Source organism: Sus scrofa, chromosome 16 (assembly GCF_054392235.1).
Source record: "Sus scrofa isolate SSC_HxYL_T2T_F1_AM1 chromosome 16, Sscrofa_HxYL_maternal_Yorkshire_Landrace_v2.0, whole genome shotgun sequence".
NCBI classification, from domain to species: domain Eukaryota; kingdom Metazoa; phylum Chordata; class Mammalia; order Artiodactyla; family Suidae; genus Sus; species Sus scrofa.
This window is the reverse complement of record NC_139398.1, coordinates 33,384,651-33,412,378: the sequence shown is the minus strand read 5'-3', so window position 1 is coordinate 33,412,378 and position 27,728 is coordinate 33,384,651. Positions and strand designations below refer to the sequence as shown.

At 44.7% G+C, this 27,728-nt stretch overlaps 2 protein-coding genes across 12 annotated transcripts in view; one reads left to right on the top strand and one right to left on the bottom strand.

Moving 5' to 3' along the window:
- CAPSL (calcyphosine like) overlaps positions 1 to 10,542 on the top strand; it is a 51,835-nt gene extending 41,293 nt beyond the window's left edge. For 6 of the 9 annotated variants that reach the window (XM_085002074.1, XM_085002076.1, XM_085002077.1 and 3 more), the window contains one exon: positions 1,287 to 1,621. In XM_085002074.1, the coding sequence (XP_084858200.1) occupies positions 1,287 to 1,388 (102 nt within the window). In that variant the 3' untranslated portion in view covers positions 1,389 to 1,621. Of the gene's footprint in view, positions 1 to 1,286 lie in introns of all 9 variants that reach the window. The other 3 variants (XM_085002080.1, XM_085002078.1, XM_085002072.1) reach the window with 2 other exon arrangements.
- An 8,537-nt stretch (positions 10,543 to 19,079) lies between these two features.
- IL7R (interleukin 7 receptor) overlaps positions 19,080 to 27,728 on the bottom strand; it is a 31,845-nt gene continuing 23,196 nt past the window's right edge. Inside the window, exons 5-9 of one of the 3 annotated variants that reach the window (XM_085001538.1) lie at positions 27,213 to 27,370; positions 24,309 to 24,477; positions 23,278 to 23,371; positions 22,288 to 22,363; positions 19,080 to 21,883 (exon numbers count right to left, since the gene is read on the bottom strand). In XM_085001538.1, coding sequence (XP_084857664.1) covers positions 21,380 to 21,883; positions 22,288 to 22,363; positions 23,278 to 23,371; positions 24,309 to 24,477; positions 27,213 to 27,370 — 1,001 coding nt within the window. In that variant the 3' untranslated portion in view covers positions 19,080 to 21,379. 3 annotated transcript variants of the gene reach the window in all.

Here is a 27,728-nt window from a genome sequence, read left to right as displayed (position 1 = left end):
GCAGAAATAAAGACATTCAAGAGAGGAAGACATTAAGGGTGTACTAATTTTAACAAAAGCTATGTGCATATATTATTTATTTATTTACTTCCAGACACTGATATGCACAGTTCAGTTAGTAGCTCTGTCCATCCAGTGCCTTTCTTCCTACTGCTTTTTACTGTTTGTGGGGGTGGAGAAACAGGGGGAAGAGTTTGGTACACAGAAAGAACTATGACACCTGTGACTTTTTTCTCTGTTCCCTTGTCATTTCAGCACAAAGGGCAAGTGGGTCGACCAACAATTCTTGGAAGAGATGGCTATGTTTCCAAAGATTCGGTAGGGGAGGAGTTTGCCGTCGTGGACTAGAAAGGGATTTTGAATTATTTATGGACTTCACTTTTTATGCTGTTTTCAGTCAATTTGAGGGCTAACTGGAAACTCAGGAAGTTTCCAAAGCAGCCATCATTATGGTGTCTGCATCCTTCCATGTAAGCAGGTCTATACTTTGAGTTAAATTGACTCATCACAGAGATTAAACCAGAGGACAATTGTGTCCCTGAACCAACTAATGGTGTCAGCCAACGTGGTTGAATTAGCATCTACCTACCCCCTCCACCTATTAGAAAATAAATTGATAACTGTTTTTTTTTCTTCTTTCTAAATGGAAAGGAAAATAAAATCCTAGTGTAGATGAACACATTAGTGGATGTTCCCAAAGAAGCAGACAGAGGAGGAGAGAGAAGCCAGATGGGGTTAGGGGGGCTTGGAGCAAGGGGTTATCTTTGTAACTCTCTGTGTGTGCCCGGAGTGAGTAATGTGTTTCTTTAAAAAAAAGCATGAAGCCATGGAGTGTTTAACAAGTAATCTATTTCCTGACCCTCAGGACTGAGCTCTGTCTTCTCAAAGGTGAAACATCTCTTGTCTTGACACAAGGACCTGAGGTGGTGTTGCTGATGTGTCCCCGAAAGACGGCATGAACTGCAGTTAAAGAACCCTCATTTCATCGTCTGAGTTTCAGGCTCCCTTACCTGAGCAGATGGGCTTCTGCTCGTAAAGGCAGACTCGGCCTACATCTCATTTTCTGTTTTAGGTTGGTTTGGAAAATTTCAGGACTTTCTTCCTCTCTTCCCTTTGGCGACCCTCAACCCCACTTTTTCTCTTGTTCTAGATCCGGTTCTCAGCAGTGTCGCTCAAAAGCCTCCTTGACCAAAATTTCCCTCCCTTTTATAGGTCCTGGAGATGGGCCTCCATCTAAATGGCGAGAAGCAAAGTTTGGTTTTCTGTTTCTAACTGTTCCGCTGCAGGTGACCCCCGAGGAGTTTATGAACTACTATGCTGGGGTGAGCGCGTCCATCGACACCGATGTGTATTTCATCGTCATGATGAGAACCGCCTGGAAGCTCTAAATGTGTGGCTCGGGGATCAGGACCTTGAGTGCTGCCACGTGGCTCCAAATGATTAAACATCAGCTCAAACCCAGGATCTTACTTGAGTTCATGTTCATCCCAGTGTTTCTTCCATGTCCACACACACTGCATCTTCTCTGGCAGAAACAGAGGCATCAAGTATTTAACTGTGACTTCTCTGAGGCTTCTTCCTTAGCTCTAAAACAGGGGTTAATTAAAATAAGATCCAGAAATCTCCTAGTGCCAGGATGGTGTGTTCAGGTGTCTAGTTAACATTAGATTTCTTCCTGGGCTATTGATAACATCTGAGTTTTATAATCCCACCCATGTCCCCAGCGTGTCTCTCCACCACCTATGAGATGGTCCATTTCTAGGTGGAAGACTTTATTTTTGTGACCAACTGTAAATCTTTCTGTGCCTCAGTCCTGATGTGGGGACCAGAAGGAGCCTCCACATTGGCTTCTATTTCTTTTTGTTTTAAGAGCCATGCCCATGGCACATGGAGGTTCCCAGGCTAGGGGCTGAATCAGAGCTACAGCTGCCAGCCTCTGCCACAGCCACAGCAACACCGGATCCGAGCTGCATCTTCAACCTACGCCACAGCTCACAGCAGTGCTGGGTCCTTCACCCACTGAACCAGGCCAGGGATCCTCATGGACATTATTGTCAGGTTCTTAACCCACCGAGCTACAGCAGGAACGCCTAGCCTCTATTTATATAACTGAATCTTGAGTTTCTCTGACTGTGGTTTTGGGAAGCCTCAATTTGGTGAATAGGTTTAAAATGACATATTTGGGTCATTTTAAAGGCTCGTGTGAGGCTGGAGACCATTTCCTTGAGCAGTAGAGCAAGAGTTCCTGTGGTTAAACTGAGGCTGGGCCGGGCTCTCAGAATCTATGTGGGACATGTCGCCTTGTGAGTGGGCAGATCGTGTCAGTGGTCTGGGGAATGACCAGCTCTCCCCTCCTTGCCGTTGGCCCACCCTGCCGAGGTTCCCACCGGCGCAAGGTGGTGGCGTGTGACACCGACTAGGATCACAGGCACGCTCCGAAGCAGAGTTTCCATCTGGACACCTCATGGCTCAGAGCCTTCTCCTCCCAGGGCTAAGCTTTGGCTTCATATTGTCGATACGTGGGAATCTTCCAAGGAAAGACGTCTAAGCAAAGGCAGCTCCTGCAGCTGGAAAGTAGATATTGAAATGCCAGCTCTTCTTGGGTGTGTTCTGATTCTGGGCCAGAGATAGAAACACGGTGACGGGCCCTCTGGCTGTGGGGCTGGAGGCAGGGACCTTGTTACTCAGGGGCAGTCCTACCTCTGGTCACTTCTGTCCCTGGCTGCACTCCTCCCCTGGTTTGGGGGACACAGGCGGGGGTAATGGTCCCCTTTAAGACCTTACGTATTAAAGTGGCTCTGGATTTAGGGTCAGAATCCACTTGCCATGTTTTGTGCCAATTCATTTGTTTACATTTTAAAATTTTTATTTTATTGATTTGTTTAGTAGAGTAGAATTGATTTACAATGTTGTGTCAATTTCTGTTGTCCAGTGTGGTGACCCAGTCATGCTGGATGCTGGGAAGGCCTGGGTCAGGAATGAAACTCCAGCTTTGGAGAGCCGACTCAAAGAGAGAGCCGGGGGTGGCTACTCAAGAACAAAACTGGCGTTGGCCGAGAGGAAACAGCCCGGAGGGACAAGTCTAAGGCCCTCATATTTGAGGGTGTAAGCTGAGGAAATCACTTGTTTCCTTTTTACTTCGCAGATTTGGAACTTGAGATCAGGACCTACATTGATTTAAACATTGTGGAAGTAAGAATTCCCATCGTGGCTCAGCGGTGAGCGAACCCGACTGGCATCCATGAGGCCTCTGGTTCGCTCCCTGGCCCTGCTCAGTAGGTTAAGGATCCGGTGTTATCGTGAGCTGTGGTGTAGGTTGCAGACGTGGCTCAGATCCTGCGTTGCTGTGGCTGTGGCGTAGGCTGGAGGCTAAAGCTCCGATTGGACCCCTAGCCTGGGAACCTCCATATGCCACAGGTGCGGCCCTAAAAAGACAAAAAGGCCAAAATAAATAAATAAATAAATAAATACTGGGGAAGTAGAGGCTTCCAGATGAGACTTATAGCAGTCACTAAAGAGGACACCTGCTTTGTTTCTTGTTGAGAAGATAAACTCTCAGTTACCCTGGCGACAGGCTGGAAAACGGACCTTTTTCTGAGCATGAGAGGACCCCGTTATCACCAGCTGTGGGAGCAAATTAATTGCATAAGTCTGGTTTTCCATCGAATTGATTATCTAGGCTTACGCAGAGGGTGGCAGTCCCAAAGATGCCAAGTTTTATGAAGAAGTATGTAGAAATGATGTAGAAAGCCAGAGGAATTAATGAAATGTACAGGGGGGGAAAGAAATCCATGTTTTCTGTAGCCTGCACCTTTAGATTGTGATGAGGGAGAGACCCCCGGTTCCCTGGGCAGGGTGGGTTTCAAGCGTACTGCTCTAGATAATTTGGGTCTATGCTTCCAGGAATGACTCATGCCTCTGCTGAATTGGGGCTGTAGAATAAGCATGTGATTCTGAAGAAGGACTGGGTTGCAGTGATCAGCTTCACTCTCCTAAGTAGGACTTTGCTTCCTGTCTAATTGGGGCACAAGGCACAGCTATCAGATTTCAGATAAGCTGTGCCTCACAGTATAGTTGGTCACATTCAGTCACCTCCCTCCCAGCAGGTTAGGTTCTGGGCTGCAGAGAGGGTTCCACCACGGCCCCCTTACCCTCCATCAGCAGGATCTAATAACCTGACAGTCAGAGATCACCCCACTCCTGTTGTCAGTCTTCACTTTGATTTCTGGCTGAGCCAGGAGTCATTCATTCTTTAATTCTCTTCCTTCTGGTAGCAGTGGGAGGAAGAGAAAAGGGGCATCAAAAAATCCTTTGCTAATCTTTTCCTGTGTATATTTTCTTTTAACTTAACTTGTCCGTTTAAAAATTACTCCTTTTGCAATTAAAGAAATTTTAAAAAAGATAGACTGACCACTTGGGTCATAAGATAAAACACAAAGTCTCCAAAACAATGCTTAGGAGTACTTCATATGCTGAGCCTGGGCCCCAGAGAGGAAATCACACAAACAAGCCAAAGAGAAGGAGGCAATTGGCAGCTTTTCATAAAACAGGAACAACATATGTAATAATTCTGAGAATCAGGATTGGTCAGAACAAACCACCAGTATCAGCACTAAATCTGGGTTTCTAACTCCTCCAAAGGGAAAGAGCCGAGGAGACCCTGACCCAGCCACTGTCATGAGCTGGTGCACCCCCTCCCTGAATCCCAGTTGGAGGGTAAATGAGAAATCCAAGATGCATGAGTTGAATTGTAGACCAAGGCAGAATTCTTCCAGCTGGCCAGCAGGGCTTATTTTCACAATCACTGAAACCTTAATAGGATTTCTTCCCAGGCCCAGATGGCCTTCAGAGGACAATGTATGGTTCTCTGTGCTTTGGTGGCAAGCATGGAGTCACATTTCCTACGGCAATTGCAGCTTTTAAGGCGGAGCTGAGCCCCTTCCAAGTAGGCTGCAGGTTGGCTTTGCAAACTTCATGGTTTTAGGGTGAGAATACAGCCCGTCAAAAAATATGTATCAAGCCACTGCCATGCTCTATGTTCTGTTCTAGGCTATCCCCCTATTCTGGGGATAAGCAACATGCTAGAATAAATGCAAAAAAACCTGCTGGCTTTCAGACCAACCTAACTGCCCATAGTCTTGAAGAGATCAGAGAGGAAGGAAGCATGGCTCCTAAAGTCCCCTCTCTGAGTGTCATCTAGCTGGGGCCCCTCACATGGTGGGGGGTTGTGGAACTGTGTAGTAAATTTGATGAGTATAAGGCCATCAAGGAAAATGTCCCTCTATTCTTGGAGGCACATCACTGGGCTTGGCTTCTCTTGGCCAGTGTGGCTGGCCTCACTGAGCCACGAGGGTACAAGCAGGTGATAATTCAACCCTCATCAGGCTCCCTCCAGATGCAGTGTCGTCTGCTGATGTTTAATCAAGTGGAGGTTAAATGAACCAAATATATTCTCTCAGATGGTGTGTGGGTGCCATTCTATTCTTCATGAAATTCTCCTAACAGCTTCTGAGGAGTATACCTTTTTGGATTTACACTTATCTCTTTTGGGCATAGGAAAAAAAAAAAAAACAAAACTTCACAACTTCCAGTTTTTCAGGTTAGTCAGCAAACTTGCTTTCCTGGAAATTAGAGGCTGTTCTTTTAAATGAAGAGCTTGTTGAAAGAGGCAGCAAAGCTCTACATTTTAGAAGTGCTTGTGATTCAAGGAAATGCAAATATGCCGAGGGTCTGACAGGTTGTCGTATCATGTTATTTTCACGTTGTCTATCCTTTGAAAGCCACATTTCTAAGCATGGTTTTACTCTTCCAGGTTCTTTATATGAAAACTACGTAAACCTTGATGGCGATTGATGGAGATGGCTAAGTAGTTGTAATAAAAAAACCCCACTAAATGAATCCCCTAAAATGATGGGTTTATAAGCGGATGACAGGTGAAACTCTGTTGAAAGAAACATAAACAAATGACTTTCGGGGTTTGTGAAGAGCGCCGTGTGAGCAGAGTTCTTTTTGCCACCTCAGTTGGTGTGGTGAGAGGTTGTGGTGAAACAGCTCTTCCTCTCTGAGAATAGCACGACTTTCTTGTTTCATTCTCACACCTGCTTCTCCAAAGCCAGTATTTTCCCTCATCAATAGAGTGGTCCACCTGAAAATAGGAGCAACCAACCAGTGGCTGAGGTTGCACCTCGCCGCCACCAGCAAGGTCGGTGGCTTCTGGAGGAGACGTCCTCAGAATGTGATAGCCTATTTTCTTTTGCTCTGGATTCTTCTCCCCCTCCTTCATAAACACAGTCTATTCATTTATTAGGGCTCGGAGTATCGGCAATGTCCTAAGAGACATTTGAATCGCGGTGGATGCAATTTCTGTGTCCCCAGAGGTCTTGTCAGTACTGTGGATTTCCGGCTCCCCCTCTTTCTCCCAACAGTGGACCCATGGGACGCGGTTCAGATGTGGGAAGGGTCGCACCCAGCTGCCCACAGAACCACCCTTCATCTCCTGTTTCATCCTGCTCTAGACCTCGTAATAGATTTACTGGGGACCTGGTGACTCGTAAATTTCAGGCTCAAGCACCTGACATTTCAAGCAAGATCTGAGCTCGGTGATCTTGTCATCAAGGACTTGGGTGCTAATTTTTTTTGCTCATCTTAACACTTGGCACTCAGGGCCTGGTACTGATTCTGGGAACATCTTCACCTTAAACTTGAAAGGTCTGAGGTGCTGGTCTCCTAGAAACGGCTCAGGCCACATGCTGAACTGAAGATGATCAGTGCTCTGAAGGAGCCTTAGAACAGGTCTCGGACCTGCGACGGAGAGAAAATTACAGGTACTGAGTGGCCTGTGCCTCCCAGGGTTAGAGTGAGCCCCGGAGTGCTTCCACCTTGATGGGATAAAGTGCTGCTTAAGTACAGGGTATTATCAAATGTCAGGAGTTTCTTCAGGACATCAAGATTATTCCTTTAGTCTCCAAGGAAACTGGGAAATAAAATATCGTTCCACAAATTTCATACTTAGTCATGCCTCAAATCTCATTTGCCAATATCATTCAACATCCATTTACTTAAGTTTATCTTTGAAGCTGCAAAGTAAGGTGCCATTAATCCAGGCTCCAGGTATTGAGCTCATTTAGATAGGGTTTGAGTGGTAATTTATGTTTCATCTCACGAAAAAGCATGGGACAGTCAAACAGGTCAGTAACATAAGGAAGGTTAGAAAGGCTATATCCGCCTATTTTCGTATATGTTTGACAGATGCTTGGAGATATTTATTTGCATACGAATGTGATTAGTATGCTAATTGAAAAAAGTTCCTACATACCTGATAAAACAATCCCAGGCCAATATTTAGTTAATAATACTTTATTTGCCTAAATGGAAAACAAGCGATCTTTCAGATGGTGAGCTGTTCCTATATAGAAATCCTTTCAATAAAATTTTTAAAGACATTGAATACAAGTTATGCTCAAAACAATGTTTTATGAAGCAGTTTTCCCAGATAGCTATGATATAAAAATTTAAATAGTTTGCTTAAAAATCTGTACATGCTCCTAGTGGTAAGCTAGGTATGTATTGAAAAGAAGAACTTGTCTTTAATGGTGATAGTTAGTATATCATTTCTAGGAACCAGGGTTTTTTGTTTGTTCGTTTGTTTAGGGCTGCACCTGCAGCAGATGGATGTTCCCAAGCTAGGGGTTGAATTGGAGTTGTAGTTGCTGGCCTACACAACAGCCACAGCAATGCTGGATCTGAGCTGTGTCTGTGACCTACGCCACAGCTCATGGCAATACCGGATCCTTAATCCACTGAGCGAGGCCAGGGATCGAACCTGCGTCCTCATGGATACTAGTCAGATTCATTTCTGCTCAGCCATGATGGGAACTCCAGGGGTTGAGAAGGTTTTGGCTTGCAAAGTTACACATGGTTTAATTTATAATGTTGACCTTGTCATTTTGTCACATTATCAGCCCATGCCTCGTCATTAACATGATTCTCATGTAATAGGATTTCTGCAATTTCAGTGCCTGAAATATCAGCTACTCTTGTAATAAAAGAGTTCATCTAGCTTTTCTATTTCCATTTTCTTCTTTCTTTCTTTTTTTTTCTTTTTTGGCCACCCCATGGCATATGGAGGTCTCAGGCCAGGGATCAGATCCAAGCTGCAACTGCAACCCGAGCCACAGCTGAGACAATGCTGGATCTTTAACCCACTGTGCGGGACTGGGGATCGAACCTGTGTCCCAGGGCTCCCAAGATGCCTCCAATCCCATTGTGCCACAGTGTGAATTCCTCTATTTCCATTTTATTTTTTTATTTTTAATTTTTTTGGTCTTTTTGTCTCTTCTAGGGCTGCACCCGTGGCATATGGAGGTTCCCACGCTAGGGGTCCAATCGGAGCTGCAGCTGCTGGTCTACACCACAGCCACAGCAACACCAGATCTGAGCCGAATATGTGATCTACACCACAGCTCACAGCAATGCCGGATCATTAACCCACTGAGCGAGGCCAGGCATCGAACCCACAACGTCATGGTTTCTAGTCAGATTTGTTAACCACTGAGCCACGACAGGAACTCCTATTTCCGTTTTAAAGTGTCTCCCAGATATATTTCTTCTTCTTTACCATGTTACTTATCATGCTTCTTTAAAAGTTTACCTCTTTTTTTTTACCACTTTTTTTCCTTTAAAAAATTTCATTTGTGTGATGTTTCAGTTACAAGTGGTAAAATGTCTTTGAAAATGATAAGGCCCTGTTCAGATCATACTCTCTTATGCTTTTAAAAGGCCCAAACATATATTACCCATAAAATGATTATTTTGACAGCAGAGAATGAGAGTTGGATGTTATTACTTCTTTTCCTGCAGGGTTGGACAACGCCCGCCTAACCAGCCAAGCACATTCCCAGAAGGCCTAGTCTCTGAGGGTTGCTTCCAAGAGGAATAATATTGGGGCTGGTTGGTAAAGGGACAGAGGAGATTAAGAAGGAGGGGAGAGAGACGGAACCTCGGGACTGATTACTGTTCTTTGTGTCTTTGCCCTTAACTCTATCGCCTGTTTTAGGAAGCACAGGGCCAGCCATGAATTAGTAGCACATATCCTGGCCAAATCGAGGAGCTGGGAGAGGTTGCTTGAGGCACCTCCCATGTGGCTGGTCCCCTGCATCCTGCTGTTGAACTCCTGGTGCTCAAGGATCCCAAGTGATGCCCCACTCTCTAGTTTTATTTTTTTTTACTTTTTTTTTATTACTCAAATGAATTTATCACATCTGTAGTTGTGTAATGATCATAACAATCTGATTTCACAGGGTTTCCATCCCACAGCCCAAGCACATCACTCTCTAGTTTTAGCCCAGTCTATGTATTGGGTCTCAACTCCCACTAAAGAGCTTTTCATCTATTCATTTAGGCTGTAAACTTCTCTACACTGAAGTATTTATACGAAGCACAGGGACGATCCTAGGAAATCCTCTCTAGAGCCACCTTGTCCAGTAGAACTTTCTGTGGTAGCTGTGGTAGTGAAATGCCCTCTATTGTGTCCTCTGAGGTACCAGCCACTAGCCACCTGGGACAGGTGTAACTGCGGAACTGAACTTTTCACTATATTTAATTTTAATACGTTGAAATTAAAAAAAACCCACATGTGGCTAGTGGACTGCTGTATTGGATAGCACGGCTCTAAAGATTTTTATCTTAACGCAAGAAATGATGGCCTCGGGAGAACTGCAGTTGGTCAGCAGGCAGGCAGGTCTTTGGTAATTCTTTCAAAGACCTCATCTCAGAAAGCCACCTCAGGGGGAAAGGCAGGCCACTCACCTTGCCTGACTCTGCTTGACGGTCAGTGGCAAATCAGACTCAATGGAAAAGAGTTCAGGGAGCATGTAAACGGTTCTACTCTGAGGCGTGTATTTTGACACCGTTTCCTTCATTTCCCCTTGCCTTTTATCCTCCTTAGGTTTCGAAGGAAGACTTTTTGAACTATTATGCTGGTGTTAGTGCTTCTATCGACACCGATGCCTATTTCATTTTAATGATGAGAAAATCCTGGAGATTATGACTTTTGCCTGTTAATTCTGTTGGGAATCAGGGAATGGAATGAGTTCGAAAGACGTCCAATGCTCTAGATGTCGATAAGGTGTAGTCTAAAGAGCTGGAATGTTCAAAGCAATAGATCTTCAGTCATTTTACTTTATTACCTGGAACATGTTCATCTCCTTAAATGCCTGAGGATATATTTTTAAATCAGAACGCAAGGAAGGAAAAAAGGAAGAAGAGAAGAAAGAAAGGATGAAGGAAAAAAAAAACCACGAAGTAGGACTGGGAGGTGTTTCTTAGGTGAATCAATATACTTCTCATTAGAGCTTTTCCTCTTATAGGCATAAACGTAGTTGTTTCTCTACACCTTCATTTTATCTGCTGTCTTTGGGGCCTGTAGCAGGAGGTGATAATGAAAGGATTGGAGGATCGGTGTAAAATTTCCTGAGCTTACTTATTTAAATGTTTCTCTTGATGAATACATGACAAATAAAATTTATTTTATTCTGAAATTCAGTAACTTTTTTGGTTGTAGTTTTTATATGTTAATCCAGGGATTTAAATTCAGCAAATTGCCACACTTGAATGAACAGGGGAACCTAAGTGCCTCTTGTGGCCAAAGGAAGGTGAGCGTAGAAGTCCACCTGCCTAAAGGCTGGGCTTCCATGGAATGAGTCACTTCCTGGATCAGCCCGTCAGGATAAAGGAGATTCACAAGGAAAAGATTAATACCTGTTGGAAGTCGGAGGCTTTTTGCATCTTTAGGGTAGACTGGGAAGGAAGACTTTGAAACTCTTGGGAATTCATCTCTTTTTGTTTGTTTTGCACCTGTGGCATATGGAAGTTCCCAGGCTAGGGGTTGAATTGGAGCTGCAGCTGCCAGCCTATGCCACAGTCACAGTAATGCGGGATCCAAGCCTACACCACAGCTCATAGAAATGCCGGGTCCTTAACCCACTGAATGAGGCCAGGGATTGAATCTGCATCCTCATGGATACCCGTTGGGTTCATTTCCACTGTGCCACAATGGGAATGCTCCAGGGAATTCATCTTTTGAACCCATACTTCTAGGCTCTTCTCCAGGGCATATGTCAGCTTTCCTGACCCATTTCTCTTCCTCTAGTGACTGCTTCTCAGGTAACAAAACTGGCTGTACATACCCACAAGCCCTTCATCTTGGAAAAGAGGAAGAAGTGAGGGTGGGAGAGACGATGGAAGGCTAACTCTGGGCTTCTCAAAATTCAACGAGCACACACATCACAGGGGAACTTTTTAAAATGCTAATTCTGATTCAGAAGTCTGGGGCAAGGAATGAACTTTCCAACAAGCTTCCCTGGGATGTTGATGCCTCTGGTCTTGGGGTAACACTTTGAGAGGTGAGGGGTGAAGAGATACCAGCTTGGATATTTCCAGTGCATTTGGCTTATTATTTGCCCACTTTTGATTGGACATCCTAATTTATGAGTTGTGATTGCTGGCCATCCTCTTCTTGTATTTATTTTTTAATTTATTGTCCTTTTAGGGCTGCATCTGAGACCTATAGAGGTTCCCAGGTTAGGGGTCACATCGGAGCTACAGCTGCTGGCCTATGCCAGAGCCACAGCAACAAGGGATCTGAGCCATGTCTGTGACCTACACCACAGCTCACAGCAACATTGGCCAGATCCTTAACCCACTGAGTGAGGCCAGAGGTCGAACCCATATCCTCATGGATACTAGTCAGATTCTTTACCACTGAGCCACAACAAGCATGCCCTCTTCTTATCTTTAAAGTCACAGAAGTCTGAACAAGTACCAAAGAGAATGTATGTGCCTCACAGGCAGGTGTAGGAGAGAAATAGCACTTGTGAGATGGTATTTCAATTGAAGAACTTCTCATAGTCCAAGACCCACAGTCTTCCAGCCTCAAAGATCTGAAGGCACCAGCCCAGATGAGGGTGGGTTCATCTCTTAAGAGAGACCTTCACTGAGCAAGCCTCATAGTCACTGATGCTGAAACTGGACTCCAAACCACTCATCTACCATGGAGAATGCAGTTCTCATGTTTACTGAGCCCAAATCAGAGGACCTCGTCTGGGTTTTGAAGATGTGAGAATGACAGCTTAGCCCTCAGTTCAGGGTTGCTTTTAGCAGTTCAATCTTAGATACAATGAAGCCATGCAAGAGGTCATCCCTGTGGTATGTTAGGGGAATACTGACTTCTGTAACAAATAAACCTGCACATTGACAAAAGCTTGAACACAATGTACATTTAACTTTCTCTCATGAAACAGTATTACATATCTGATGTTCATGGTCAGTAAACTTCTTTCCTCTGTGCAGAGATTTGGTATTGAAGGACTCCTCCAGGTTGTGGTTCTGTTCTCTAGGGCTTGGTCATCAGTGACATCCATGTGGTTAAAGGGGAAGAGGGGTAGAGAAGGCTGAAGAGATTTCTGAAAAGCTTTGGTCTAGAAGTGACACATATCACTTCTGCTTGCATTCCATTTGTTGATAAATAGTCACGTGAGTACGTCTAACTACAAAGGAGGTTGGGAGATGTAGTTCTGGGCAGGAAATATTCCCACCAGTGAAAATCTACCTGATGGCAGAAGAGTACAAATTTTGGTGGACAGCCAGCTTTTTGAATAACTTTTGAAATAGCAGTCCCATTGCCTTCCATTTTCCTAAGGAGGTGTGCTTCATAGTCAGGGAACCAACGTGGAGCAAGGTATTTGCCAGGGTGGAGGTAGAACGGAGCTCTCTCTATCCTTAGCCATGGTGGTGACAAAGAAAACAACTTCTACAACTATGTAAGCGATTATTCTGTAATCAGCAAGTCCTGTCCTTTGGGCCTCACTGCTCTTTTCCAGGCCTTGATATGCATGCTGCTACAGCACTGAGGCAAGTCAACCTTGATCTGCCCCTGCGAAAGAGGACCTAGGAATTTTCCACTGGGGCTTTCTGTGGGGCGTTAGCTATGTCCTATCACATACACTGGAACCAAGGTATTCATATCTGTAAATGAGAAAAGGTTCACCCTAGGGAGAGAGCTCTTGTTGCAAAACTAATTATAATGACGAGGTTATTTGGTCATTGAAATCAGAACAAAGGGCATGAAGATTAAACTATTTAATCATATTAGTCAATACCACAGTTTATTGCATTCATTTTGCCAGTGAGACCATAATCTTCTCCCAGCAGACCCTGGAGAGAACGAACAAAGATGTCTTCTTTGACCTGTCTCTTTCTCGGTGCTTGTTGTCTGACTAACAGCCCACAGGAGGGACATGGCACTTCACTTTAGCCGTGCTGATTAGGCAGGTCAATGAAATTACTCAGGATTTGGCCTGTCTTGCCTGCTTGGGGGTGATGTTTGTTTCTTCATGGTACTTTTATAAACCTCTGTTCTACTTCATTGTGTATAAAATATCACCGTCGTGTTACTGTCACCCGAGGGCTATATTATTTCCCTGTTATTCAGAGTGTAAGTTACTGTGACCTCAGTGAACTGAACAGAGAATTCAGGTACTTTCTTGTTTCGTCTTAGAGGGAAAAATTAAATCAGAAGAGAAGCATCTTATCTGGAGATAATTCATCAGAATAACCAGACAACATGGTTCAATGCCACCTGGGCAGGAGGTGACACAAGGTGAGCACCTACATGGTTTCAGGATGGGGGCTGGTCCCCAGAAAGACTAACCACATGATTAGAGAGTGGAAACTTTGGGCCACCCCAACCTCTGAGGAGGTGAGGATTCTGGAGATGGAGTTCAGTCCGGTGGACAATGATTTGATCAAGCATGCCTACACGATGAGCCCCAGTGAAAATCTTTGAACCCTGAGGCTCAGTAGCATCTCCTGGTAGGCGAACAAATGGATGTGGGTGACACATGTAGATTCTAGGAGAAGAGCAAAGAGTACCCTCACCCCCCACCCCACCCGGTGTCTCCTCTCAGACTTCCCCCATGTCTCTTCATTTGGCTGGTCCTCCTGATTTGCATGCTTAATCATAAAACCATTATCGTAAGGAGAGTGCTTCCTTGAGGTCTGTGAGTCATTCTAGTGAATAACTAAACCTGAGGGTGTTGTCGGAACCTGCATTTCTAACCAAATGGCTATACATTCGAGACGGTAATATGGAAACCCTGCCTGAGTTTCTAGCTGGCCCGGCCTGCCCTGCAGAATTCAGACTCAAGAAGCAACATCAGATCTTACCTCACGACATCCTGCCCTGCAGGTTTTAGAAGTAAAAAGAAGTCTTCTTTCTCTCTCTCTCAACACACGCACACACACACATACACACACACTATTGGTTCTGTTTCTCTGGAGAACCCTGACTAATACAGAAGTCTAAGTATCCTGAGGACCCCTAAAGTAAGAAGAAAACGGCTGAAAGAACATCATTGGGAGTTTCCTGGTGGCTCAATAGGTTGAGGATCTGGTGTTGTCGCTGCTATGTTTTGGGTCACTGCTATGGTAATAGTTTGATCCCTGGCCCGGGAACTTCTATGTGTTGGAGGTGAAGCCAAAAAAAGAAAAAAAAAAAAAAAAAAGGCATGGCCTAGGAAGAATATTCTTGTTGAGGATTGTGCCCTTTAATTTCTAGGACTTGCCTTAACTCTGGATGGTTACTGCTGGAAGTGGATTGCACTATATCCAGCTGGGGTTGGAACAGTAACGAGCTAAGTCATTATTTGCTCACTTTTAAACTGGCTCCTACTTCAAGGTCCAGTTTAAAAGTGAAAAGGTTTTACAAAGCTTCCCTCAATTTTCTAGCAAGATTTATTTGCTCTTTCATTTTCTATGTCCCTTTGGTTGAGGATATGCATATCTTTGTATCATAGCCTACTAGTCAGATGTATAAGGAATATTATTTTATTCACTCTCTACGCATCCAAACTTGGAGCACTCCCCCATTCAAGCTGGCTGGCAGAAAATGTAGCTTAAGTTTTTTTTGGGATTCCCATCTAAGCCTGTTCTATGATTCTTTTTATTTGTTTGTTGCTTTTTAGGGCTGAATGTAAGGCATATGGACGTTCCCAGGCTAAGGGTCGAATCGGAACTGTAGCCACTAGCCTACGCCACTGCCACAGCAACTTGGCATTTGAGCCAAGTCTGTGCCCTACACCACAGCTCATGGCAACACCAGATCCTTAAACCACTGAGTGAGACCAGGGATTGAACTCACATCTTCATGGATACTTGTCAGGTTCTCAACCTGGTGAGCCACGATGGGAACTCCTATCTCTTTATATATATATATATATATATATATACACACACACACATATATATACACACACACACACACACACACACATACACACATATACACACATAAATACATATATGTGTGTGTGTATGTATATATATATGTATGTATACGTATTTTTTTAAATTAACGATTCTTTAGTAGTAGACACTTTTGTTTGCTTCCCTAACATCCTTGATTTCCTTCCTCCTTTGTCACCCCTCTTTTGGCCAGGTATCCATCTTATCCCCAGGTCCAGATGCATCAATCATAACTGAAGGGAAGAATTAAATTTCATGCTTAAGAGATCATTTTCCCCACTTAATTTATGTAAGACATGGTTACATTTTTAACTCTTCGACTAAAGGATCTGTACATATTGAAATCCTTCCATGGCCCAACCACTGCTCCTCTTTTCCCACATGTTCTCAAGACAGTTATAGACAAAACCCATTACATTAAGTAATGGAGAGAAGTGGCTATGGGCCTGCTACTGTCTGGATGAAACAGAAAGAACTTTCTCAGATGGAGACCACATTGGTGTCCTTCTGTATAGGTGGCCTCAGAACCGCCCTCATATCTGAGTGGAGCAGTTTGTATTAAGGGCTGTCTCTTCACTCCCTTCTCTATCCACCCACCGGACCTTAGCGTTTGGAGTTTCCACACCAGAGGGAGTACATTTCTTCACCCCTTGACTTCGGGTTTGGCCATAGGACCTGTTTGACCAATAGGATGATGTGAAGTGACAAGTGTGCCAGTTCTGAGGATAAGCCTCATGAGGTCCTTGTGTTTCTGAAATAAGATGAAGTACAGGTAGACAATTAGTCTCAGGAAAAAGAGTGAACTCATGCAGCAATGGTATTCCCAGTGGGACCCTCTTCCATCTATGTGCAGATGCCTTTCTAGCTTATTCATCTGTCTCTGCTGAAGCATTTATTGAATTTCTATCTCATTAATTCTAATTATTCCAAAGGTTATAAAAGTAATGTTTCATTGTGATCAGTGTCTTTAAGCTTCATATTAAAATATTTTCTGATGATTTTGCATTTTGTTTAATGACTTGTGCAGTTTGCACTTTGCACAACTAACTTGTGATAAAAAAGAAAAAATCCTTCTTGCTTTCCGCAAGTTCTTTTCTCCTCTTTGATGAGGAATCTTTACCCAGAGTAGGAAGGAACTGGCCCTCATAATTTATGGTTGAGGGATTCACCAGGATAACTCAATTGTTCCTGCAGCATTCAGCAGTGAAACTTTATTTTTTCAAACCTCAGGGGCTTTGCGTGCTGTTTGCTTCACATTTGGTTTTTGGTCAATGTCTTGAGCAGTGTTAACATAGGTATCCTTTGGACTCACCAGGTTTTACGCATCACACTTTCTTTGATTTATAAAACTTCATTGCAAGCTGGGCACGAATCCCACAGCAATGCCACAAGCTATTAAAATTCAGCAGCTGAGTTGGGCTCCAAACGTGGATCTAAAATACACTAGATAAATGGGCAAACAAAATAAATGCAGGTACTCATCAAAGAAATGAAGCTTTGGAAAATTCCTCCCCACCTCACCCCACCCTATTGTTTCTCTACTTCTGTGGTTACGGTGGTTTAAGACTGCAGCTGGGGAGGTAACTGTGGATGGAGAAGGCAACTGACTTCTTGCACGTGGCTGCCCAGATGGGCTATTCTCTCAGGGATACTGTGCCTGCCTCTGCCTGGGCATCCAACCCTGGCCTTCTTCTATTCTGAATGGCCATGAGGAAGTACATTGACTAATACAACATCATTCACTAATGCGTTGAGTCATGCATTCTACACTGATGATTGAGCGCCTTCTAGATTTTAGGTACTGTGTTTAGCAGCAGACATAAAGCCCCATAAGTCACAGTCCTCTCCTTGAGAGTGCTCAGAAGCCCACAGGGGAGTCAGGCAAATTAGGCAATTGCAAATCAGTGTGGTAACAACACAGGTAAGTAGAAAGTGCTCTGAGATTCTTCCATAAACCATGACACACACATAGAATTTATTATGCCACACCCCTGATTAAACTCCTCCCAAAGATCCCTTTCCCTGCAGACGAAAGCAAAACTTCCTAGACCTGCATGTCACACACTTAACCGCTGGCTCTACCAGTTCTGCCAAGTGGCCTCTCAGCCACCACTCTGCAGACTCTGGACCAGGCATGCTAAGCTGAGTAGATGCCCAGAGACATCTTCCACGGAACCACTTGCTGAATGAACTGCCACACTCCATTCTCTCTATGAGGTACAATGACACTTACGTTGAGACCTGGCTGCTGGCAAGTTTTCCTCTAATGCCCAACAAGTCAGGCATAAACTCACCTAAGTCAGTGGTGTGTGTTCCCAAATTCATTTAGGCCAGTCGGACTTGTTACAGTAATTACGTGACGCGAACTGGCCAAACGTGGATGCAAGGAGTGGCTGCTGTTGATCCAGGAGAACCACTCCGTGGAATGGTGTGAAAAGACTTGATAAGGGCAAGTTGAAAGGATATTGCTAGCTCATGGGGTGGGAAAAGATTGGCATTGGGGGTTGGGCATGGAGATGTCTTTAAAGAGCTAGGTGTCTCCACGCAAAGATCTTTGAAAGTGTTTGAAAGTTCTTTTCCATTTCAAAGAAAGCAAAACTAGAAGGAGTAGAGGAAGTGTTACTGGTGTGTCTTACTTAAGAAAGCGAGGAACTACAACCAATGATCCCAGAGGAACAGCCTCGGCCTTGGAATGAAAGAGTGATGAATGGGCATATATTCAAATATGATGTTCAAGGCAGAAACATTTTTTTATGACAGGGTCCCGTGTCTGACTTTCAGAAGGAACCGCCAATACCATCCTGTTCACACCTGAGACAGAGAAGAAGCCATTGCCTACTGTGTTTGGAATTCCCTGGATGGTTCATACCCTGTTGTAGCCCCATCACTTTGAACATGCTGCTGCTTCTGCCGGGACATGTCCTCTCCTCCAGGCTGTGTTACCTGGCACACTCCCACGTATCTGCACGTCCTTCATGTCACCTCTTCTTGGGGCTTCTTCCCTAATGTGTCCTCCATGTACATTTCCCCCTCACCCAGCAGCAGACGCTCCTTCCTACATTTGGGGAACGTCCTGCCCTGTGGGGCAGAGCCTGCCTCTTACTATAGGAGATGGAAATGCCAGCTGTTCTCCTCTCTGACTCCCACTGTGGGCGCCTGGACCCCTGAAGGGACAGGGTCGCTCTCAACCACAGGCTCCAGTGCTGCCTTTAAACCAGAGCCAGTGCTGTGAAGCCGCTGGAGGGGGCTGCTCAGTCTGCTCCAGAGCTGGTGGTGGCAGTGACGGTGGTGACTACTTTCGGCTTCTAGAGGTGCCTGTTGTCGAGACAAGGGGTGGCTCTGCGGCCTCCTTATTTGGTTCTTTGGCCCTCCCAGATATTCTGGGAGCCTTCTGAGGAAGCCTTTCATAAATTACTTTTCTGCTCAAATTTAGCCATAGCTGGTCCCTGTTGCTGAAAGCTAAGAATCATGACTGATATGTTGGCTTCTCCCAATGCTATGACATCATAACACTTCCTAGGTGTCTTTGTCACCATGTGATTGTGAGCTGCGAACACCCCACCTCATTTCTGTAACCCCAGTGCCCAGCTCAGTGCAAAGTTAGGCAGTTGCAGATCCTCAGCAGACTGCTGATTCATTAATTTGCAAAGGAATTTACTTAATGGATGAAAATAGCTTCCTCTGAAAATCCCAGCCAGTAAAATGACAGCAAGCGACACTAGAATGTTTTCAGTGGCCTTTCATTCGTACTTCCCACAGAAGACAAGAACAGTCACAGGTAGTTCCATAGCATTTAATTAAATATATGATGATGACACACATCAGATACTTAAAATATACTTAGCAGCTCTGCAAAATATTTGTAATGCATATAGAAAGTACACGGTCAAATCAGAGACTTTCGGTGTAGTGAACAATGGATGTTTTTAAGAATAATGCTGAAGGAAAACCACTGAGCCGGCAGAAATGCCATCTGATCAGCATCATTCCTGCTGTCTGATCATATTGGCTCACCGTCTTCCTGGCCAGTTCCAAGTCTTCTAGCCCCTCTAGAAATGCTGTGAAAACAAGTATACACATCTGAAACCACCCATGCCTGGCTTTTCTGGAGCAAGTTCCTTTGGACATCAGAATGAAGGGAGAGGCAAAGGCTGGTGGGAAAGGCAATCGAATAAGCCAGGGCCCCATACGTTCAGACATGACGTTTGTCTAATAGACAACGGGTGCTGCCTATTTATTAGTTTTCTCATTTCATGCTATGCAGAAGCAGTCAACTGACATCTCTGATTTAACATTGTCTCTTACCAGGAATTTTCTTTCTTAATGAAATCCCAAAAAGGGTCCATCAGAACAAATTTGTAATCCTGCATTACACATTGTCCCTGAGTATATAATCAAGCATTAGCAGCAGTTATGATTACGAGTATAATACGGAGATTTTACATGCTTCCAGTAACAGACAGACATTCACACACTGAATTCAAATGATAATCTGTAACAAACGACATGGAAACAGGGTTTTAGAGCTCGAGGGACCTTGATCTTCCTTTAGACCTGTCTCCTCTTTTCTTTGAATAATTATCTATTTGCATGAGGGATACAAACTGACAGCTTCCAGTCCTGACTTAACATGCAAGGTTGAGTAACTTATCTGTCCTCTCTGGGCTCCAATTTTCCCACAAAGCAAAGATAATAAGTACTTCCTAGGACCTCTGTGAATAAGATGCAAGAGAGCTAGGCTGGGCATGAGGTTTGCTATGCATGACCTCTTCAGTGAGACTTGGCTTGCATTTCTGCAGAAGGAGAAGAACCTATGTCCACCTGGTGGGAAGTGTATTCTGCTGCTCACCTGCCAGGCAGATTCTGCTTTTCTTCCATGCAGATGTACATCACTCTGTGGCATTTTCCTTGACCTAACAGAGCACTTGGAATATACCTCTATAATATCATTTTGTGTTAACTATAATCATTTGTCCACAAAGCTATCCGTCATTAGATTTTTTTGCTTTATGAGGCCAAGATCCCAACCTTGTTTGTCTTAGACCACCCCAAGCCTACCACTATGGTTGGCACAGAGAAGAGTTTTTTTTTTTCCTTTCTTTTTTTTTTTTTGTTTTTAGGGCTGCACCTGTGGCATATGGAGGTTCCCAGGCTAGGGGTCAAATCAGAGCTGCAGCTGCCAGCCTATACCACAGCCACAGCAACGCCAGATCTGAGCCATGTCTGCGAACTACACCACAGCTCATGGCAATGCCAGATCCTTAACCCACTGAGCGAGGCCAGGGATTGAACCTGCATCCTCAAGGGTACTAGTTGGATTCGTTTCTGCTGCACCACGACGGGAACTTCCTCTCAGTCCACTCTTTAAAACTCCCTTCACAGACATCAGAATAAACCCAAGAAAACTTTTAAAAATTAAAAACACTTAATCTCCCCCCAAAACAAGCTAAAGACAGAACAAAGAAAAACTGCAAAACATAGACAACAACAAGGACAAACTCCCAAATGACAACATCAGTCCTGGACCAATGTCCTTTTTTACTTTCCCTGCTGCCTCCACCCTGCCCGGGTCTGGGAGCCTAAGGAGAGGGATCAGCTCCCTCCTGTAAGAGGAGATTGCTCTGTGGCCTTGATTTGGCTTGGAGCAGCCTTTAAAAATGTATGTACACCAAGAAATGCAAGACAACGGGTCAAATACTAACAGTATGTCTCTTCTCTGTATCTCCAGGAGCATGGCTACCATCGGTTCACTTGCAGCATGGGCTTGAAATTCTTCATCCCTGAAGTTTGTGGCAATGTCCATGGCAGTAGAAATCGGGACAGCGGATAAATTTGGGTTGCAGAGTCTCTGCACGCATGGAAGGGTTACTCCCCAGCTCGCTGCTCGAATGCACCACTGTCCAGAGTCAGAAGCAGGTTTTCCCATCACCGATGGATGCAGTTGGGTGGGAGGAACAGGAGGACCACAGACATCTCAGGCTCCTGGAGGATTCTCCCTTGAGTACTTTTTCAGAAAAGTGAAATAAAATGAGCTTCGTGGCTTTGTCTTGCCTTCGCTACTTTTGGTAGACGTGGCCTTTCACTGGTTTTGGTAGAAGCTGGACATGGTGACGTAGGCTTCTTCTTGACTAGACCCCAAGGAAGTGAGGATGGGCTGTCCCTGGCCAGAGGGGTTCAACGGCAGGATTCCTGCCTGCAAAGGAAACGGAGGGGCCAGGGTGCTGTTTGTGGTTCCAGGGCCAAGTAGCATGTCCTGGTACACGAGAGGTCCATTCTTGCTACCTTCCCTGCAGTTTGGGGACCTGGAGGAGGGGGGCCCAGGAGCATCGGCCACACTGACATTCCCAGCCAGGCATCTGAACGGTGACTCTCCTCTCAAAGTTTTTGGGGTGATGGCTGAATGCTTGGAGGGCCAGTTGGGACCTGGCATACCCGCTCCGAGCCTCTGCCTCTCAGAGTCCTCGACCTGTGGGGGGAGGGGGTCTTGCAAAAAGCTTTCCGCTTCATCCCTCGCTTGAATGCCGTCCACTTTATGAATCTGACAGTCCAGGAAACTTTCAGGATTGAAACTCACATTCAAATTCTGCACCAAAAAAGAGAGAAGGCCTTAAGATGGCACCAGAGAGACACATCACCAAATGTTCTGCTCAGGAGAAGAGCTAGAGAACTTTCCGATAAGCGTTTATCAGGAAACACTGAACAATCACCCACCTGTTCTAGCTAACTCTTTGCCTCTGGAGGTGCTGTGACCCTTCAGAGTTTGAAGTGACCTGGCCATGCCCTGCAGTCCTGGGAATGCCCGGGAAACACTGGGATTTGTATCTCACTTTTAGTTTCCTACTTCTACGAACCTGCAGCTGGCATTGCCCTAGTGATGTGATGCATAAAAGACCAAAACTTGTGGTTCAGCTGTTCCTTATCCTGCAATATCATTTGTGGTGACCAAAATGCCTCCAGCACAACGACAAAAGCATCAGAAGCACTTACTTTTTTGGGTTTTTTGCACAGTTGCTCCAGAGTCTTCTTATGATCTGGGAGACTGGGCCATACAATAGGCTTAATTCTGAAATAAGGGACATAAAAGATGAAATGAATGGCAGAGGGAGCAAGCACAAAAGATCTTCCTACTTATCCTGAGCCAGCAGTCAGAAGACTTCTAGTTTTAGCTCTGCCTCAACTAGGTGGATGACCTTGGACAAGTGATATGCTTTCTTTGAACCTCAGTGTCCTACTGGTCCATAGGGGGTAAGACCAGACACCTTCGTTGGTAACCTGTGAACAAGACAACAAGAGTGCCCTCCTGGGAAAGAGCCCTGGAACAAAGGAACAATGAGGCTTGGCAATGGGGTAGCCCTGAAATGAACATTCGATCTGTCTCCCTACTCCCCCATATAGGTGTTGCCATCTTATTTTTCTCTTCATTGGCAGCAATTTCTCTGCTCTGATTTTGGTGGGGGTGGGACATATTTTCTAAGTAATCCGGGGAAATTGCTTTAGTGTAGTCCCTTCCAAATTGGAGTCTCTTGGGGCTAAGTGACCCTGGGCTGAGGGCATCTTCCTAAAATGTTAATAACTTGACTGGCATGTGTCTCAAATATCCTTTTAATGATGACACAAGCATGGCCCTATCATGGGTAGGATGCAAAAGTGCCATGAATTTGTGTGCTGAAAACCAAGGCTTGGAAAACATTCTGCATTTCCCAGGGGTGCCTCCAGTCACCCAGGCACTCTGGAGGGATGGGTGTTACTCCTTTAAGACACTTCGGAGGCAAGGTTTTGGTTCCATTGATATACTTGTACCTCTTATGGGATTTACTATGGAAATTCACCAGTGCCTGAGGATGAGGAGGGATGTGGGACACAGTCAGTCCTGAAATGCCTTATTTCCCCTTTGCAGTTTTCTCATTGATAAACAGGATTAGAACTCTTGACAGTCTGGAAGCTCACATAACCTCTCTCTTGATTAAAGACATTCACCTTTTTTTCCACAACACACAGGCCAGAATGACCATCAGAGCCACAGAGAAGAAGCTCAGAATGCTGATGGTTAGTAAAACAGGATCCACCTCCCCTGGAAGGTAGAGACAGATGTTGGTTAGTGATCATTCAGTGAGCAGCGGGGGAGACTTTCAGCAGGCTTGGAGTCAATAGAATAACTTGGGCTCATGCATTATTTCTTGAAAGTTGCTCTTCAGCAAATAGGATGATGTATTAGCTTTTGGGGGTGGGTGGGGTTTGGGCTTCAGTACGTGGCACTGACTTAGGTGGCTGGGTCCAGAACATCTGTCACTTGACATGTAAAAGGGACCTAGCATGAAGGACAGCAGCACCCTCTTCCTGTCTCCCACCACCAGGAGAAAGAAGCTGAGCAGGGGGATGGCTAAAGGATGCTCAGCCCCACAGCATCAGCAGTTTCTAGGGTGAGGACCGGAGGCTGGTATGCAGAGAGGCTCCCTATATTTCCCAAAGGGAAGGTATATATGGGGTGCTTCTCATCCTCAGGGGTCTGCTTGAGCTGTGTTCTTTGGTCTTTCTGGCTGTTCTCACTTCCTAGACCCCTGGAATAACTTCATTATTCTAGGTAAGGAGGAGTGGGGAAGCCACACCAGCCTGCCCACCTGCCATCTGCAAAGATTTTTCCCTAAAGGGGCCTTATAGGACTGGTCGTTGGGATCTCAGCTTTAATAGGTAAATGAGAGGGAGTGGGTAGGGGTTTTGGTCAGAACTCACAGCTTCTGGGAGCACCCAGGCAGCAGAGTCCAGACCCCCTATATCAGCAGATGCGCGACTAAGAACCCCACTTCCACCCCATCCACGTCTTCACAAAAGGGCAGAGATGGCAGGTCATTTTTCCAGAGAAGGTGTCAGAGTGCCCTCCTGGAGTCTTAACTTTGGGTCCCTTTTATCTCTCTGGCTCTCATTTTTGCTGACAGACTTTCCCATGCAAAGCACTGTGGGGGTGGGTGCGGGGGGTGCGGGGTGAAGGCGCAGGCTCTGGTCATGCTCACCTGTGCTTTTGGTCTCTGGCGTTCTGAAGTGGAAACTGGGACTCCAATCACTCCAGAAACCTTCAAAGTAGTTGGTGTTAGGGATGGACCGAACTTTAATCTCATACATCGCATTGGGTTGGAGCTTTCTTTGTAGGAGCGTCAGCTTTGTACTGGACAAGTTCACGTGCTAAAGAGCAAAAAGGGCCAAGACATTCTTTAAGATGGAAAAAAGAGGCGCTGCCCATATCTCCCGAATCCTTTCAAGCTGAGTGTCTTTAGTCACTCGGGCACTCTCTCGAGGTTCTCTTGTATTTGTTAGGAAAAGGAGCTCTGACCTGGAGGGGTGGGCAGCAGAATTGGGGCAGATTGTGTGAGCTCACAAATGATGCTCTAAGTGGTCCAGGAGGGCGGTGGGATAAAAGGTCTCTGTTCAGATCAATTGGGTGCTCCTTCTAGGGGAGGGAATAAGTCACTCCCAGGCCCCCCGCTTTCTTTCCCCACTCCAACCTCTTTCTTTTCCTCCCTTTTTACATCCCAAGGAGAGATGAAAGGGAACGGTAAGGTTGCTGAGCGAGAATCATCTTCCTCTGGAAAGATGTCATTCTACGTTGTGAATAGCAATCTGGAGAAACAGTCTCTTCAACAGGTGCACTATCCTTAAGAGGAAGTGGTGCTCTGTTAATTTGAGGGGTCAGAGGTAACACCTATTGTTATTTATTTGATATTCATCTGATTATCTGTTTGCTTATATTTATTGAAGTTATACATTTGCTCTTTTGTGAGACTTTACTTGCTAATTTTTTGTTATATTTGTCCTCCTCCTCCTCCTCCTTCTTATTTTGACTGCAGCATGCAGCGGCTTGATGTAGGATCTCAGTTCCCACACCAGGGATTGAACCCTGGCCATAGTGGTGAAAGTGCCAAGTCCTAACTAGTAGGCCACTAGGGAACTTCCTGTCTTTTTAAAAAGGATTTATAAGACCTCTTTATATTTTAAAAATACTAACCACCTGATACTAACCATCTGTCTGTTGTATGTGTGTTAATTTAACCCTGATTTCTAATTTGCCTTACAACTTGGATTATTCTGTGTGCTGCTATTTACAAGTCTGTATTTTTATGTCATCACATCTTTCCATATTTTGCTTTCTTTTACTGCATTTTGTTATGCTTAGAATGTTTTTCTTCATTTCAAGATTATATAAACATTCACCTACATATTTTTTAGTCTGTTTAGAGTTTCACTTTTACATAATTTCCTTAAATCATCTTCTGTTTTATTTTGTTTTTTTGTTATATGAAGCAAGGTAGGCATTAAACTTATTTTTTCCCAGTTCACTGATTGTTCTGGTATCAAATCCTTCCTTTGTGTATTGTAGCTGCTTTTCCACTGATTCCGTTTTCAGATGAAAGACAGGAAGAGCACGGGAGCAAGGGAGCCTATGTGGTGGGTGGGGGGGGGGGGAAGAAGGAGGTTCAGGGCGGGCACCACACTTATGTATGTCATATAGGGTAGCAGCCTGCAAACATACAAGGCTTGTGCTGCTGAGGAAAGAGGGTGGTATGGATAAGGTGGATCTCTTTTCCCCTTGAGAAAGCAACTAATAGCTGCTTTCTGTTCATGTGGTACAAAAAGGATGAAAATTAAGCCAGTGACTTCAAAAGATCCTGAATCCCTGGGACATTCTGTTTTTCTTTCACTTTCTCCCTCAAACAGATTGCAGGGACAGCCAGAACGTTCCACTGCCGCAACTCATAGAGTCTAAATAACCCTCCAGATTATGAAGCGTGAAAATTAAGCCGTTACTTCAAGGATTTAAGAAGGCAGGCTTAGGAGTTCCCGTCGTGGCACAGTGGTTAGCAAATCTGACTAGGAACCATGAGGTTGTGGGTTTGATCCCTGGCCTTGCTCAGTGGGTTATGGATCTGGCGTTGCCGTGAGCTGTGGTGTAGGTCGCAGATGCGGCTCAGATCCCACGTTGCTGTGGCTCTGGTGTAGGCCAGCAGCTGTAGCTCCAATTACACCCCTAGCCTGGGAACCTCCATATGCTGCAGGAACGGCTCTAGGAAAGGCAAAAAGACAAAAAAAAAAAAAAAAAAAAAAAGAACTCAGGCTTAAAAAGAAAATAAAGAAATTGGAGTTCCCACTGCAGGCTCAACTGGTTAATAACCTGACTAGTATCCATGAATATGGGGGTTTGACCCCTGGCTTCGCTCAGTGGGTTAAGGATCTGGAGTTGCCCCATGAGCTGTGGTGTAGGTCGCAGAGGTGTTTCGGATCTGGCATTGCTGTGGCTATGGTGTAGGCTGAAGCTGCAGCTCTGATTCGACCCCTAGCCTGGGAACCTCCATATGCCACAGGTAAGGCTATAACAACAACAAAAAAAGAATAAAGCATAAAGAAAATGAAGAAATAAATTCCACCTCCTCTTACTTACACATCTACTTACTTTCCACAACCCAACAAACCAAACTGTGGCTATGACTTGGTGATTTTTTTTTTTTTTGCCTGATTTGCCTGTGAGAGTTGTGCTAAATCTGATTCTTTTTCAGGCCTCCAGATAAAGAGAATGCATTTGGTCTTGATCTATATGCTTCATCTAACTATTTAATTGGAAATATTACAAAGACCAAAAAATAGGGCAAGAAAAAAAAAATGAGAGCTAGAATAAGAATGGGCCAGAGAAGATCCAGGTATTGTGAGGTCTAAACCTTTTACATTTTGGGGACTTTCTTTTAGTAAAAGGCACATTCTGAACACAAAATTGCTAGGGACCCTCCCCGGGTGAATATAACATACATAGCATTAAGTTTCTATTTTATACTTTTATATGTTTTAATCTGTACGTGTAACTTATTAGGTATATTTTTACATACACGTTCATAAATTTTACAACACATAAGTGTAGGTGACCTACATACCATCCAATCATTTTCATTTTTTTCCTGGCGGTAGGCTACCTCATGCATTAAATCTTTCACATACTTCTTGCGCAAGTGCGATGTATTAAATGTCACCACAAAGTCATTTGCTCCCTCACGGTAGGTGACTCTTATGTCAAAAGGAGCCTCAGGTTTAACTGAAAAGGAAAAAGAAATAAGGTCATTCGATATTGCAGTCAAGGAAATAATTATAATGTTTAAAGTTCATCTACTCTGGAGTTTCCTGGTGGCTCAGCTGGTTAAGGATCCCGTGTTGTCACTGCTGTGGCTCTGATTACTGCTGTAGCACGGGTTTGGTCCCTGGCTCAGGAAACTTCTGTATGCCACAGTGTGGGCCCCCCCCCCCAATTTTTTTCATCTACTCTGAAAAATCACATTCCTTTTCTGGGTCAGTAAAAACCATCTCTTCTTCCTGGTTCAAAGCCTGACTACATTTCCCAGGCTCCCTTGCAGTTGGGTGTGGTCTTGGAAGGATGTGGGCAGAAGAGAAGGTGT